This window comes from Polistes fuscatus, unplaced genomic scaffold, assembly GCF_010416935.1.
Source record: "Polistes fuscatus isolate 324 unplaced genomic scaffold, CU_Pfus_HIC Scaffold9, whole genome shotgun sequence".
NCBI lineage: Eukaryota > Metazoa > Arthropoda > Insecta > Hymenoptera > Vespidae > Polistes > Polistes fuscatus.
This window is the reverse complement of record NW_025113173.1, coordinates 1,559,766-1,575,557: the sequence shown is the minus strand read 5'-3', so window position 1 is coordinate 1,575,557 and position 15,792 is coordinate 1,559,766. Positions and strand designations below refer to the sequence as shown.

Here is a 15,792-nt window from a genome sequence, read left to right as displayed (position 1 = left end):
CTGAGGCTCCTTAAAGCGCGTCTCTTCTGCAGTTTCGCGAGACTGCCTACATATCTTTCTCTCTCTTTCTCTCTCTCACTCGCACTCGCACTCGCACTCGCATTCGCATTCGCATTCGCATTCGCATTCGCTTTCTCTTACTCTTCCACCACGATTCCTCCTCGGCTGTGGGTTGCGTCTGTGAGACTTTAGACTGTCTCTATCTCTCTCGTTTAGTGTCACAGTACAGAGATGGGGGAAACGAGCGTCTGTTGGGTACCCCCTAGACGACGAGTATATATACGTGTATTTGTACGAGATTGTCGCAATCGAGGGCAATACCAATCTTCTCTCTCTGTTTCTCTCCGCTCCGTTCTCTCGCTCGCTCGCTTGCTTTTCGCGCAATGATTTCATTGATTTAAACGATTTTACGATTGGAATCGTAGAATCGGCATATCGATCGGAACGTTGGTAGTAGTATTAAACCTGTTATAATTTCAAGGGTAATTTTCCCCTCGATTAAAAGGGTAGAGTACCTACCTTTTCGAATCAATGAAACGAAAGGAGAGAGAGAGAGAGAGAGAGTGAGAGATGAGATGAGATGAGATGAGATGAGATGAGATGAGATGAGATGAGATGAGAAAGTACGCACGTGTATGGGACTTATGTTGAAATTCTAAAATACAACATTCTTTCAATTTTTCATCTTTCTTTTTTCCTTTTCATTCGTCAAATCGAAAGAGTGAAGTAACTTCCAACGTTGAAAATCGAAACCACCCTCGATCTTTTTTTGCCAGTTTCTATCACGTACATTGTATCATACAACTCATGTACGTATAATACACATATATATATATATGAGTCGTTTGCGAAGTCTCGTCTCTCGTAGGTCACCTGCCACCGCTTCGCGGCTGATTTTTCCGTCGCCCGTGCAAGACACGAACGAGAATGAGGAGAAGGAGAAGGAGATGGAGGAGATTGTGGTGGAGGTGGTGGAGGTGAGTCGAAGAAGAGGGTGGAAGAGGGAGGGAGGGAGCCGACCGGCTGACGATGGTCGCGTCGAGCTACACGAGAGAGAGTATGAGAGAGAGAGAGAGAGAGAAAGAGAGAGGAGAAAGGGTGGTACGGGAGCGTCGCGTCGTCCTCTTCGTCGATACGCACACACGAACACACATACACAGACACATACCATACACCGCACACACACATCCAACGGAGAAAACTCCGAGAGACAAATCGCAGTGGTGGGGGTAAACGCGAGCGCCTAGCGTCGCCGAGGTAAAACCGCGAGTGGTGGTGGTGGCGGGGGTAACTCGACGGTGCTGCAGCCTGACAGCCACCGGACGAGTTCAGTCTGCCGCCGGACTTGGGACGAGTTGGGTTTCGTTGTGCGCCAATAAACGCGCATTTTCGCACAACGAAGACACGAAATTATACGACACGACTTAACTCTCTCCTTATTCTTATTCTTATTCCACTATCGTTTTCTTTGAACTATTTCCCTTTATTATTATTATTATTATTATTATTATTATTAATATTATTATTATTATATTATTATTATTATTTCTCATCCACGTCGGCATCGTCGTCCTATCATTCCACAAAATCTACCTTCTATAAATATACACCGACACGTTCCATTCGATATCGTTCCATCGTCCTTCTATCGAGTAAACGAAAAATCCAACTAAAGACAGATAAAGAGTTAAAATATATCGATATTCGCGAAATAAGAACGGCGAGCAAGGAGGTCGCGCATTGGATGGAGTAGAAGAATTGTGACGTTTCCGTGAATCACAGATATCGGTGGAGAAATCGGCCAATATAGAAGAATATAGTCGTGAAGTTCGACTAAGAAAGAAAGAAAGAAAGATAAACGTCATCTATTATTCTTCTTGATACTCCACTTTTCGTTATTCATCCACATATATTGTTCTTCTCATTCTTCGGACGTAGAAGAGGAAGAAGAAGAAGAAGAAGAAGAAGGAAAAAGAGATATATATCGGTGTGTCTTTGCGGATATCAGTGCGCGATAGAAAGGATGGAAAACGAAGAAGAACGAAGATTAATGATTATTTCAACGCGAGTGTTAAATTAATTTTCCTGTGTATTATTTTCTTTTCGTCAACTCGAATGACTTGAGTGGTAATATAGAAGAAAAATAAAAAATAGAAAAAGAAGAAGAAACCAAAGAAGAGAGAGAAGCGGAGAATAATTAATTAAAAAGATAGATAGAGAAGTAGTAGTAGTAGGAGGAGGAGAAGGAGGAGGAGGAAGAGGAAGAGGAATATATTTATCCCCCGGTTTTTTCTTTTTTTTCTTTTTGTTTAATTTTCCACTCGTCCATTCGATCGAACACGAGTAAAAAGAAAAAATAATAAAAATAAAAAATAATAAAAAATAAAAGGTTCCTGCGCGAAGAAGATCCGAAGGAGATAAATATCTATTAGAAGAAGGTGGGGGTAATATACTGTGCAACGATATTGAGAGAAGAGAAAAGAGAAGATACTCTTTGTCAGTGGCAGCTTGACAGCTGACGGTGTTGGTGGTGTGTCTAGCTAGTTTCCAGTTTCCTCGACAACCTGGCGGCTCCGTTCAAATGAAGCTGAGGCGTCGCTGCATGCAGACGCTCGGCGTCTCCGTCAAACAGTTGAGGAGAAAGCTATTCGAGTTGGGTGCACGCATATTACACGCACAGGGCTCGAAACCGCGCGACATGGCCTTGGTGGTATGTTTTGCGGCTTTTTCACCAAACATATACGTTTAATTCATTATTATTAACATTATTATTATTATTCTTTTTATTTTTATATTCGTCAATATTATATATGTGTATACAATTTATTTCATTCGAATAACGTGTGTATATCCAAAATGAAAAAGAAAAAAAAGATTGTCGTTAGATTGGTGTTATATTAAATCGATCGTCTACGAACGGAAAAAGAGAAATAATAGACACACAGAGAGAGAGAGAGGAAAAGAAAGAAAAAACGAGGAGGAATCGGTAAATCGCATGAATTTTATAACGTTCGAATATCTAAAGAAGCGTCATAGTTGATTCTACGGTTCGATCCGCGTTCGCGCGCGTCGTATTAGAGAGTAGGGAAGAAGCTTTTGTTTCTATCCACTTTAAGCTAGCAGAGAAAGAGAGAGAGAGAGAGATAGATAGATAGGTAAATGGATAGACGGAGACAGAGAAGACGGGGTCTCTTCGATCGACCGACGGACAATGTCGTGAATAGAAGAAGAATATATATAGGAGGAAAAGAACAAGAAAAATTCAACGTCGTCCTCCTCGTCGTCTTCGTCGTCGTCGTCGTCGTCGATGCATCGTCTGTCCTCTTGACGTTTAATATAAATTAGCGTTAAACTCGTTAGAGTTAGTAGTAGGAGGAGGAGGAGGAGGAGGAGTGAGTGAGGTGTTCTTGGTTCGCGAGACGAGAGACGTGATTTTTGCTATGTATTCACGCATGAATACATACACGCCACACACGCATAATCACGCAGGCGCATTCTATCGCTTATTATTCATAACGCGGTACTTGCTATGTGTTTACAGTTTAAGAAAATGCATATTTATAGGCCGGCGGTTACGAGTGCCCAATGAAATTCTATAGCAAAAAACGATACACGTATATATTACTGTCCTCTTCGAGTTTTCTATTAACCAAAACAAATAGTCTCTCTCTCTCTCACATATTCATTTTGTATCTTTTTATCTCGCTCTCTGTGATAACGTAAACGCATCGGTATCTTTAAAACGTTGCACTTCCTATTCTCGAATAGTACTCAATACCGAGCCCAACGTCATCGTCCTCGTAAAAGAAAGAAGAAAAAAAAAGTAAAAGAAAGAGAGAGAGAGGGAGAGAGAGGGAGAGGAGAGGAGAGGAGGAGTTTTAACGTTCCTGTAATTTCTACTTTTCTTTCCTCTCGTGTCTTTATCCCCGATGGAATCGCAGACGTCGGTAATACGCTCGTGAGTTCTGGAAAAAGAGGAAAAATTCTATGTGCACCGGGCACGTGTATATATGTGTATATACATGTATGTATGTGTGTATGCCTTTACGAGTGCGCCGATTTTGCTGCTAGCGAATATAAGTTAAAGATAGAGAGAGAGAGAGAGGGAAGTATGAGGGGAAATATAAGAGAGGAGGGAGAAAGAGAGAGGCCGTTACACCGTCTGCCTCGTGTTTCTTCCGTCTGGCCCAGAATGCGAACCGGGCTTTCACTGCAGTTTTCTCGTCTGGGTCGGCAGCCTGTCCCTGTCTCTCTCTCTCTCTCTCGCTTTTTCTTTCTTCTCTCTTCTTACATCCCTTCTCCATTCATCTATCTCTCTCTCTCTCTCTCTCTCTTGCTCAGGTCTCGTCGGTCGATACCTTCGCGTTGCACTTTTAAATGTCATCAGCCTTCGTGCGACTCTCATCGAGCTTCTCGAGTATAGAAGGAAAGAGTGAGTTAAAAAGAGAAAGAGAAAAAGAAAAAGAGAGAGAGAGAGAGACATGCATATATACATACATGCATACATACATACACAGTCATTTTCTTATATACTTTTATGTTAGCTAAACTACGGAACAATTTCTTTGAAAATCATATTTAAAAAGAAAGGAGGAGGCGCATACGTGAGAATAAAAACGCGTTAATAAATCATTGTTGAAAAGTGTCACATGTTATATACACGTTGAAATTCTCACGTACAAACTTATGTCAAATCGTCTTTCTTAATCCGTTTGTCACCGATCGAACGTAGTATACCAAATGAAAATTAAATAGAATTTTAATAAGTGTTCCTCCGAGACTAACTTAAGGTGTATCAGACAGCGTGCCTGGAAATTATAGGACAGGCACGTATGCGATGTTCTTATCCATATTCGTTTACGCACACGCAAACATATACATATGCATAAACGTACGCACGCATGTAGACGAAAAAAGAACAAACACACATATACACCAAGAAAACAGATATAAAAATCGATATAAAGAAAATAAAAAGTATGCTCGCGTCGTTACTCTGATCACACACACACACATATATATATATAACAACCGTCAGTTAAAAAAAAAAAAAAAAAAAAGAAATAAAATGCTCCTTTTCAAAGTGGCAAATTAAGGTCAGTCGATTCTCTAAGAAAGAGATAGAGGAGACCTACTGCTACTATTACTACTACTACTAATGTTAAAAGATAGAAAGAGAGAAAGATAGAAAGAGGCAGTAGGCCAACGTTTGCGCAAGTGTCGTCGACACACGTCGATGGATCTAAACTGATCGATCTATCGAATAGAAAGAGGACGAAGAAGGAGGAGGAGGAGGAGGAGGAGCACCCTTTTTTCAATAGGAAATCACGAGGCAGCTTGCTTGCTTGCTAGCTCGGGTTTGCTGGCGTAACTCGCATTCAATAGAATTCGATTCACCGTGACTTATCGAGTTTCCCTACCAGAGTCGAGTTATCGTTGAGGCTCGTTAATCCTTTCGTTACTCGTTTCCCCCTCCCTTCCACCCTCCCCTTATCCCATCCTTCACACACACACGCGCACACATATACGTACGCATCGTTTCTACCGGAAACAGCTTGCAATGATTATTCGAGTATCACCTTTTCCAGCTCTCTTTTTCATTTTCTTCTTCTTCTTTTATGTTATATTTTTTTTCTCTTTCTATCTCGCTTTCCTGTTTTCTCTGGTATCGATCGTACTCTTCGAGAGAGAGAGAGAGAGAGAAAGAGAGGTGAACGTCATCGTCGTCAACGTTGAACGACGAACGGTATGCTCTTCTTTCGTCGGCCAAGAAGAAGAAGCAAAAAAAAAAAAGAAAATAGAAAGAAAAAAAAAAATAGGTCGAGTCACGGGTTGTAACTAACTCCTGCACCTATCTATTTTTAAACACCGCGGGGACCTCGTACTTTACGGGTACGTTAATTTAATTAAACGTTAATGAGGGAACCACGGTATTTATATATATATATATACGTGCATGTATATATATGGTGGTAGTAGTAGCATAACAACGTTGCTTGCGTAGCATCAGTCTGTCTGTCTCTCTCTCTCTCTCTCTTTCTTTCCTTCCTTTTCGTTTTTTTAAAAAAAGAAGAAGAAGAAATTATTCACATTTATAATTCACAGTATATTTATTCTTTTCATTAAATACGAAACGAGTAATGTAACGCTTGGATTCATTGAACGATCAAATCGCGTGACGTGTCTTTATCGACTGGCACGATAAGGATAAAACGGTTTTATCGGCACTATCTCTCTCTCTCTCTCTCTCTCTTATGAAAGTTGATTTTTTTCTTCTTCTTCTTTTTCTTCTTCCGTCTGATTTTGTTTCATTTTCTTTTTAATCAATTTTCATTCGTCCGAAAAGGTAAAAAGATTTATCTCGTCCGAAGAATAGTTACGAGTGAAAAGCGTATGCTTAATTACGATTAGATAGTCTCGCAGAGATTCAGGTACACCTGTGCGATGAAAAGAAAGGAAGAAGAGAGATGGTGTCGGTAGGTTGAGGGGTAGGGCGGTGCGGGGGCACAGAGGGAGGAAGAGAAAAGGCAAGTTACGCGCCATTGCCACTCGTCGTCGTCGACGTCGCTTTCCGTTGTACGGATACAATTTACGAGAATGCATTTACGTCGATCTTCCTGGCACAACAATGCCTCTAATTCCGCGATTCCCGTTGACTTATTGGACGGTTACAAAAGGCGAGCCTTTGCAGGAAATTACCTTGACGGTTTAGCGAGTAAAATCGATAAAAGTGGAGTGGGGGAGGGATGAAGAGGAGGTGAGTTAGGAATTGAGAGAAATAGAAAGAGAGAGAGAGAGAGAGAAAGAAGAAAGAAGAGAAAACGAGATGTACCTGCATACTTTTTCTCTTCTTCTTATTCTTCTTCTTTTTTTCGAAAAAATCGATTTGGACTTTTGCACTCGCAGAAAACCTTCGCACGTGCGCTTCGTTTTTGGCAGTAGCAGTAGCAGCAGCAGCAGCAGCAGCAGCCACACTCATCTTGAATGATTAATCCGTGATACGAGATGAGAGAGAGAGAGTTCGATATCGAAAACCAGACAAAATTCCCAACCTACCCCCTGGTGAAATAACACAACGAAAAGTACGTGTACAAAAAAGGGAGGATAACGATCTAACAACGATGAACAATCGACAATAAATATATAAATATATATAATATTTTAAAATATATGTGTTAGGAAAGTAAAAATTAAAGAAAATGAAATGAAATGAAATTAAAGTATATTTATATAACAATTGTATGAAAAGAAAAAAAAAGGTTCTCGTCGAAGTAGTTTCTCTTTTTGGCCAAGAAAACGAACGAAGAAAACGTTATCGCAAAAAGGGGTCGTCGGGGGTCGAGAGAAACAAACAGAAAGTGAAGACACGCGTTTAATACACGCGCGTATATTCAACCCCCCACCACCACGACCACCACTATCACCCATATGTGGTGTGTTAGGGTGGTAGGCGTAGGATTCAAAACTAAACTAAAAGCGGTAATACTACTACGTACGGGACTTGGAAAGCAAGCAAGCAAGCAAGCAAGCAAGCAAGCAAGGCAAGCAAGGCAAGCAAGTAAGCAAGCAAGCAAGCAAGCAAGCACGTATGTAAGTGCGGTCGCACTCACTCGCGCACGCCATTTTAAAGGTCTTCTTGTAATTAACCGTCTAGACTCCCGACACTATTATCTGGCCCTCGTTAGCGTTATCTCCGTCAAACGGGAAGCGTCTGCTGGGAAGTTACGTAAGTGTGTACGTGTGGTGCGTACACCAACGTATCTATGATCTCTCTCTCTCTCTCACTCACTCTCTCACTCACTCACTGGTTCACTTACTCTCTCTGCAGTATATAAGTGTTGCGCTTGCATGCGGGTACTCTACTCGTGAAAATGGCCACAGGTTGCGTCACGTTCGACGCTTTTACGTCGCAATCGACGATCGGACTACGAGGGAGACGAGAAAATCCTCTTCCGGGCATTACGAACTATAGAATTTTTTATCATTAAGAAAAAATGTGGGGATTGAAAGTGAGAAATATTGTCTCTTCTTTATACCGAAAACGAAAAAAAATAGGAAAAATAAAATAAAATATTATATATAATAGCAGCAAAAGAGTTAGTTTAAAACAATATATCGTCGTCGTCGTCGTCGTCTTCGTTATCATCGATTCGTCCTCGCAACCACCACCACCACCATCACCACCATCCATTACCACTAGTCAACCATTATTTTCAGATCACGAGAGCGCGGGGGCAGCGTTTCTCTGATGGCAGTCTCGTTATCGCTATCGAGACTATTTTTATTTTTCTTTGTCAATGACGTCATCGTCGTTTTCCTCTTAGTCGTCGTCGTCGTCGTCGTTGGTATTGTCGTTGCCCTTATAAATTCCGTTAATATTTTTCGTTTAGAATTTTTGATCTATCCGAACGAATCGAAAGGTATTTCGGTGCGTTTATATTGCATTGTTTCAAATATAGTCCAACAATTTCTGTTGCAAATCGCATAAAATTAATAAATATTATATATGCGAGTGAAATATTCATGTAAAAAAATTTCAGGAACTTTTTGGTTGACCTTAAAAATCGATCGATCGATCCTATCGAACAATGTTCGAGTTAAAAATACATGCACGACAGTATACATACGTAACTATAATAATATATAAATGATCTTTTTATAATACGAGGAAAAGAAACAGAAGAAATAAATAAATAGTTAAATGAATAATAATAATATTTAAATTATACACATATATATATTTATAGGCGAGAATTATTACGTTCGCGTCGTAGAATCGGTAAAGAAAGACAAAACATCGTCATAGTTACCGTCGACGACTCGTCGTCGTCGTCGTCGTCGTCGTCGTCAACCGTCCGATGGAACCTATCCGTCTCGTGGCCTTGGGCGATAACGATAATTGGCAGCCCGATTACACGTGCTACGCCGGATCTAACCATTCTCTCTCTCTCTCTCTCTCCGTAGCTAGCTTACATTATACATAGTCCTATAATACGTATGTACATATTAACTTATGTTGATTAAATCAACAGACCTAGGACAACTATCGATCTCGATCGATTTCTCAATCTACCATTAACGCGCAAAAAGAATTCATTCTTTTTTTTCAAGATCTCCGAGAGAGAGAGAGAGAGAGAGAGAGAGACTAACAAATCTTTAATGCGATAACACGAGTAAGAACACATTTATAAAATTCTTATCAACAATTTCATTCTCTTTTTCTCTGTCAATATATAAATGAAACATTTTATATAAAAAGTATAAAATACATAGTATTCTCGTTGTCTTTATTATATTTTGTATCATCATCATACACACATACACACACACACACACCCCTTTCCCCATAATAATATACATTTAGCTTTTCGATTAAGATTCAATGAATCGAATGAATCGTAATGAAATAAAAGGAAAAAGGGAAATGACTCGATTAATTGGGAAGATTTCAAAGGGACGTTTTTCTTTTTGCGTATGTGTGTATGTGTTAGGTAGAGCACATGCCACGTGTTTAAAGAAACGTTCACGGAGGAATCAGCAGCAGCACATCGGCACCCTCGGAGAAGTCGGATCTCTCTCTCTCTCTCTCTCTCTCGCATCGTCTCTCTTCTCGATCGATCGACCAGCTTCACCCTCTCTCTCTCTCTCTCTCTCTCTCTCTCTCTCTCTCTCGCTCTCGCTCTTGTGCTCTCAGAACGTACCCTGTGGACATTATACGCGTCTCTAGTCTCCTCTGGAGCCGAGTAGTGTCCGATCAATACCAGTACGAGGCAGAGCAGTAGCAGTAGTAGCAGCAGTAACAGCAGCAGCAGCAGCAGCAGGCGTCTCACCACCCCTCAAACACCTTCCATCCTTCTCTTCTTCCCGTTGCTGCTTCTGCTTCTGCTGCTGCTGCTGGTGGTGCTGCTACTGCTGCTGCTATTGCTGCTATACAACACTACTCTCCTGTTAACGCTCCAACTACTACACCCGCTTGAGCTTTCCCTTTCGACGGCCTCCGTGGAAACGCAGATAGAGAGAGAGAGAGAGAGAGAGAGAATGAACCCCCTTTAAAGCTTTAAACTCGAGTCACTCTCGGCAAAAGCAAGCCCTTTATTTTTGTTCTTTCTTTCATTTTTCCTTTTCCCTTTTTTATTATTATTTTCAAATCGAGTTTCGCGCGCGCGGCCGTATTCGACTAGCGATAAAGAAAAAACAAAATCGTTTAGAAAGGGACGAACGAACGAACGAACGGATGGGGAAAAAACTGAAGAAATAGAAAAAAAGATGAAGAGGAAGAAGAAGAAGAAGAAGTAGGGGAGAAGGTGGTGGTAATGGTGGTGGTTATGGTGGAAGAGGATAAGGATGATGAGAGGTGGAGGTGGAAACGTTTCTTTGGGTTAAGTCTAGGAAATTCGCAGAGGTTTTTCTACGCTCGTAATACGACAACGTATCGTACTCCTCTAACGTAGGGAGAAGAAAACGAGGGCGGTCGATCGTCGTGATAGGAACGTACGAATCTAGGGCGCCACGCTCTTCTAGCTAGCCTCTCCTCGCATCCCCTCACATCCCCTCACGTCCCCTTACAATCCCTCTACAAATCCCCCCCACGTGTTTCCCAACTCGTGCGTTTTCTCTACTTTCTTCATTTTTTTATTTCTTTTTTATTTTCTCTCTCTTTTTTTCTGGGAGCTCAGAAAAAGAAGGAGAGACATATGCAAATATTTTGATACATTCCTCGTCGTTGTAGTAGTAGTAGTAGTATGTTGAGAGAGAGACAATTTTCACAACTCGTACGATAAGACGTCATTGAGATCGAAGACTCTAAACGATAACCTCGGAATTCGCAACTTACACTCCAGAGATATTTCTTCTCTCTCTTTCTCTTTGTTTTTCTTTGATCTTTCTTCGTTTTATTTTTCTTCTTCTTCTATCATTCCTTTTTTCTTTTGATAACGACGCCCCCGAAGAGAAAAACGATTTTTTTCTGTGGGGTTTTTTTCTTCTTCTTCTTCTTTTAAACGTTATCGTCATCGTTTCGATGTATTATACCCTTCTTTTAATCAATAGAATTTCTTTTCTTTTTTCTTTTTTGTTCACATTCTATCATTAATTTTCTTTGTTTATTTATTTCATTCGTATCAAACGATTTTCTCTTTCGTATAATTTTTTTTGTTTTCTTTTCTCCCCTCTCAATGCAATTATACGAGACTAATATATCCAACCAAAAAATTGAATGATGATAATAATAATAATAATTCATCTGGAAGATATGGCCATGTGTCGATTTAATTGTAATTGGTGAAATGGTAGAATTATTATTATCAAAGGGAACCCATGGCATGGCCAAGGAATTTGTACACCGAGCCCCGGTGTCACGGACAATTGTCTTTGTTACGGTACGAATTGCATATATAATAGCTGTGAATGCGGTTCGTCTCCGACTATGTTTGTGTGCATGCATGCGCGCACGCGTATACGCGTGTTGCGTATGTATGTGTGTTTCTCTGTGTGTATGTGTGTGTGTGCGTGTAATTCGCGACTGCCAAAATACGACGTCGAGACGAGACGAGACGAGACGAGACAACGAAACCCGACGATCGTTTCAGACCTACTGGCGACCAGTAATTGTAATAGTAGTAGTAGTAATAATAGTAGTAGTATATTATTAATCGTTCCTGACTCATTTATTTTGTTGTAATTTATTCTTCTTTTTTATTACGTTTTATAACGTTTTCATCTTATTTTTATATATTTTATTCTACTTTCTATAGAAATTAATAAAAATCGATTCAGTAAAATAAAAATGGAAGAATATTGTTGATGCAAGAGGGTAAGGAAGGGGAAGAGAAACTTGGATCGCAACAAGTTATCGTGAACAAATTGGGCAAAGGTATGGTAGGGCTAGGGGAGGAAGAATTTTTCAATTTGGCGCTAATAAATCGTCGAGAACCGCGAAATATTCGAAATGGTGTTTCGTTCCGCTCGGTCGGGGACGCATTTGCGTCAATCCGCGTCATTGCGCGCCTTTTACTTCGCGCAAATCGCATTTGAATTATGCGAGATCGATCAATCTAATTTAAAAATATAATATATATAAACTATAAATAATATAATTTATGTGAAATATATACATACATATATGAATTTAGGTTGAACGCTATTTAACGCGTTACGTTTGATCCAATATTTTTCATAATTTCCTGTAGGAGGGGGCGGTGCTTTTTTTCCCTCATTGTTTGTTTGTTTGTTTGCGTTATAATAAAAATATGATTTACCAACGGATGTATAAAAGATTTAGAAATTTGGGATATCATTAGTTTAAAATTTAACTGATGCGAGAAAGAGACAGAGATAGAAAGGAAGCAACGAAAGCCAAAGGCCAGAAGGATTGCTGTTGCAGGGTCCGCGTTCGAAGTTTATATCTTGGCGCAGCTTTTAACATATTCATAGAAACTTCCGGCTTACGTCAAAGAGATTTTGAGCCGTGACGCTCGTTCTGTGTGTGCATCCGCGTTATTATTATACGAAGAAGAAGAAGCAAAGCAAGCCTGCGGTCTTAGAACGATATTAGGGATTATTATTAATAATTAAAACTGTTCGGTTCGTCCCTCCCATCGTGTCTCGATTACGTTACTTCGATAAAACAAACTAAATTGTGTCCCACCTATTTCTATCGATATGTAATTCAATCGAATGACATTGATAATTAATTAACTAACTCGTCTCGACGATGTTGTCCGACTTTTAGGGATTGATCGTTTTCTTAAAAGCCAAAAAAAGAAGAACCACAACGTGTGTAATCGTATAGTCGCAGTAATAATTCAAAGAACGACCTCAACAAATTGGCTCCGTTCAAGCGAACAACGACTGGCTAGACCGAGCTTAGACGCTTTTACGAGCGATAGAAAGAGTCTGAGGGGGGAATGAGGAGGAGGAGGAGAAAAAGAAGGAGGAGAAGGACGGGAGGGGAAGAAAGAGCTTAAGATTATTTAACGTGAAGTTGGGGAAGAAGAAGGGGGGGGGAAAGAGAAATGATCTATAATAATCGTAATTTGTTTTCTTGGCTAACAGGAAAAAGTTTTCTTTTCGAACATTCGCTCTTCCCTCAAATTTAACCAGGAATTATTATGCATTTTATTTTGTGTGTTTTTTCCTTTAGATGCTATCGATGGGTTCGGCATTGGACGTTCGTAGAGGCGGAAGAGAAGGTGAAGTTGGAGGACGCGGGGGTGGGCGCAGAGACGGGGGAAATGGCGAGACAACGAACGGAACAACATTGGCCCGTGGTGTTCGAATAGCAACTGCAACAGTTCGCGGACATAGTTATGTCCTTCAGCAAGAAGCAATGGTAGCCGCAGCTAGGGACAGGGCGATTAGGACCGGTAGCGTCAGGCAAGACCTCGCCCTTAATTTACCTCCACGATTGGAACTTCCAGATGGCGAGGAACGCCCTTACGGGGCCCAAACCAACATACATCTTCGTGACCCCTTGCAGGTGAGATCAATTGTTCGTCGTCGTTTGTTCGAACATTATTTCGATCATCTTCCTCGTACACATTTTCTCCGTTTTTTTCCTCCTACCACCTATCGTCCAGTTTCTCTCTCGTTCAATCGTTCGTTCGTTCCCACGTCAGTCATTCTTTAATCGCGTAGTCAAAACAATTCGATAACGTTGGGATCAATGACGCACAAACGAGTAATATGCAACAGATTTGTTTTTATTTTTATTTTTATTTTTTTATTCTTTTCCTTTTTTATTTTTTTTAATTATTATTTTCACATTTATCACAAGGCAAACAATTAGATATACGTGTATATGTATGTGCGTGTGTTGTGTGTGACCCTTACGAGATCAATTTCTCGTTTCGGTCGGACGATCTTTATCGGAAAACTGTAAAAGCCACTCACGATGATACCCTGGGTGTAGTTGCGGAGGAACGCGGAAAGAGAAAAAGAGAGGGAATAGAAAGAGAACGAGCATTTGTGTTACGATCCGCTAGAAAATACGTTATTTAGCTTTAAAGCATCTCGCGACTCGTTACGGAACGCACTTCTACTACTATATCTATATGCATATACTACTACTACTACTACTACTAGTACTACTATTACCATCACAAGCCTATGGCTCTCTGCTTGCTCTGCGGAAAAAGGATCGAGTGGTGCGGAAGTTGAAAACGCTTTATACGGTGCGCGGGTAGAGAATACCGTTTTGAATAAACCCGCTCCCCGGAGTGGTACGCGCACACACCATCCTTCTAACATTTTACTACGAATAATATATTAATACCGTTAAATGTAAACTCCAAGCTGAGGGGAGGGGAGTTAGAGGAAGAACGGGGGAGAGAGAGAGAGAGAGAGAGTATTGATTCGAACAAAAATACTTGAAAGATCGTCTCTTGCCATTCACCATTCTCCTCAAATCATATTTTTCTGCACTTTAAATGCACACAAATCGTATACACGATATATCTATTATTTACCTAACTGTTAATTCTATATTTAAAAAAAAAAGATACAAAAAAAAGCGACAAATATATTAAGAAAATAATATGAACTTTGTTTTTTTAGGAAAGCGAGATCTACCAAAAGTGCATACGGCCGCCACCAAACCGGACTATCTTCGATAGCGAGAGTCCACCCCCTTATCGTAGTCAATCAGGACCATTGGAGCCACCCGAACAGAGGGTACGCTCGCATAGCGCGGGTAGCTCATTGCTGAAAATGTTTCGAAAGTTTCCAAGTTCTGGTAGTAATAATACAACAACAACAACATCGTCGTCTTCGTCGTCATCGTCGTCGTCGTCGTCGTCGTCGTCGTCGTCTTCAACGTCATCAACGTCATCGTCATCGTCATCGTCATCGTCAACGTCATCAACGTCATCTTCAACGTCAACGTCGTCAACATCGTCAACGTCGTCAACGTTGTCAACGTCTACGTCAACGTCTACGTCTACGTCTACGTCTACGACGGTGTCATTGTCGCAACAAACTACCCCACAAACCCCACCGAAAAAGTCCACCCTGTCGAGTTATTCCGAATCCAGTAGCAACCTCAGTAATCTGTCCACATTGACGGTGGTGCCCTGTGAAACGGACGAGAGTCAACATAGGCAAAAACGCGTTTGATCCGAGGCCAGTAGTAGTGGTGGTTATGGTGGTAATGATGGTGGCGGCGGCGGCGGTGGTGGTGGTGGTGGTGGTTGTGGTGGTTGTAGTGGATCCTTGTGGCGAAGGAAGAGGCGAGCGTTCCTTTCTTTGAAGAAGAAAAAAAAGAAGAAGAAGAAAAAAAAAAAGACCAAGACGAAGAAGAAGACTTCTTTCCTTCAGTTCCTTCCAGCAACAACGTCATCGACGACCATCATCGACAACAACGGCAACTGCAGCAACTGCAGCAGCAGCAGCAGTAGCCATAACTACAACAACGACGAAGAAGACGACAACAATAACAACGATGACACGATTTTCTACTACTCTTTCTTCGCGGTACGCCACTTTAAGACTGAACTACGACCAATAGCAAAACGGCGACACGTGACTTTTCTCTCCTTTGCTTTTGGTTCGAGGACCAAACGAGAACGGCGCCTAAACAAAGCAAATAATAAAGTTTAAAGAGAGAGACAGGGAGAGAAAGAAAGAGAGATAGATAGATAGAGGGATAACAAGATACCAAAAGGGGATTATACTTTTTATCCCCCACCCCCCATATCTTTATTTCTTTCTCTTTTTTAAACACTATATTAATACAATCCTGTAGATCTCAGAATATTCCAAAGCGTGATAAATGAGGGAGAGATTAGATCTTGCGAA

The 15,792-nt window shown here is 40.8% G+C and overlaps 1 protein-coding gene across 1 annotated transcript in view; it reads left to right on the top strand.

The window, feature by feature from the left end:
- Positions 1-15,111, top strand: part of LOC122525724 (histone-lysine N-methyltransferase Suv4-20-like) — a 73,743-nt gene extending 58,632 nt beyond the window's left edge. The window contains exons 3-4 of the mRNA XM_043648651.1: positions 13,142-13,477; positions 14,554-15,111. Of these exons, the coding sequence (XP_043504586.1) occupies positions 13,142-13,477; positions 14,554-15,111 (894 nt within the window). The remainder of the gene's footprint in view (positions 1-13,141; positions 13,478-14,553) is intronic.
- Positions 15,112-15,792: the final 681 nt, after the last annotated feature.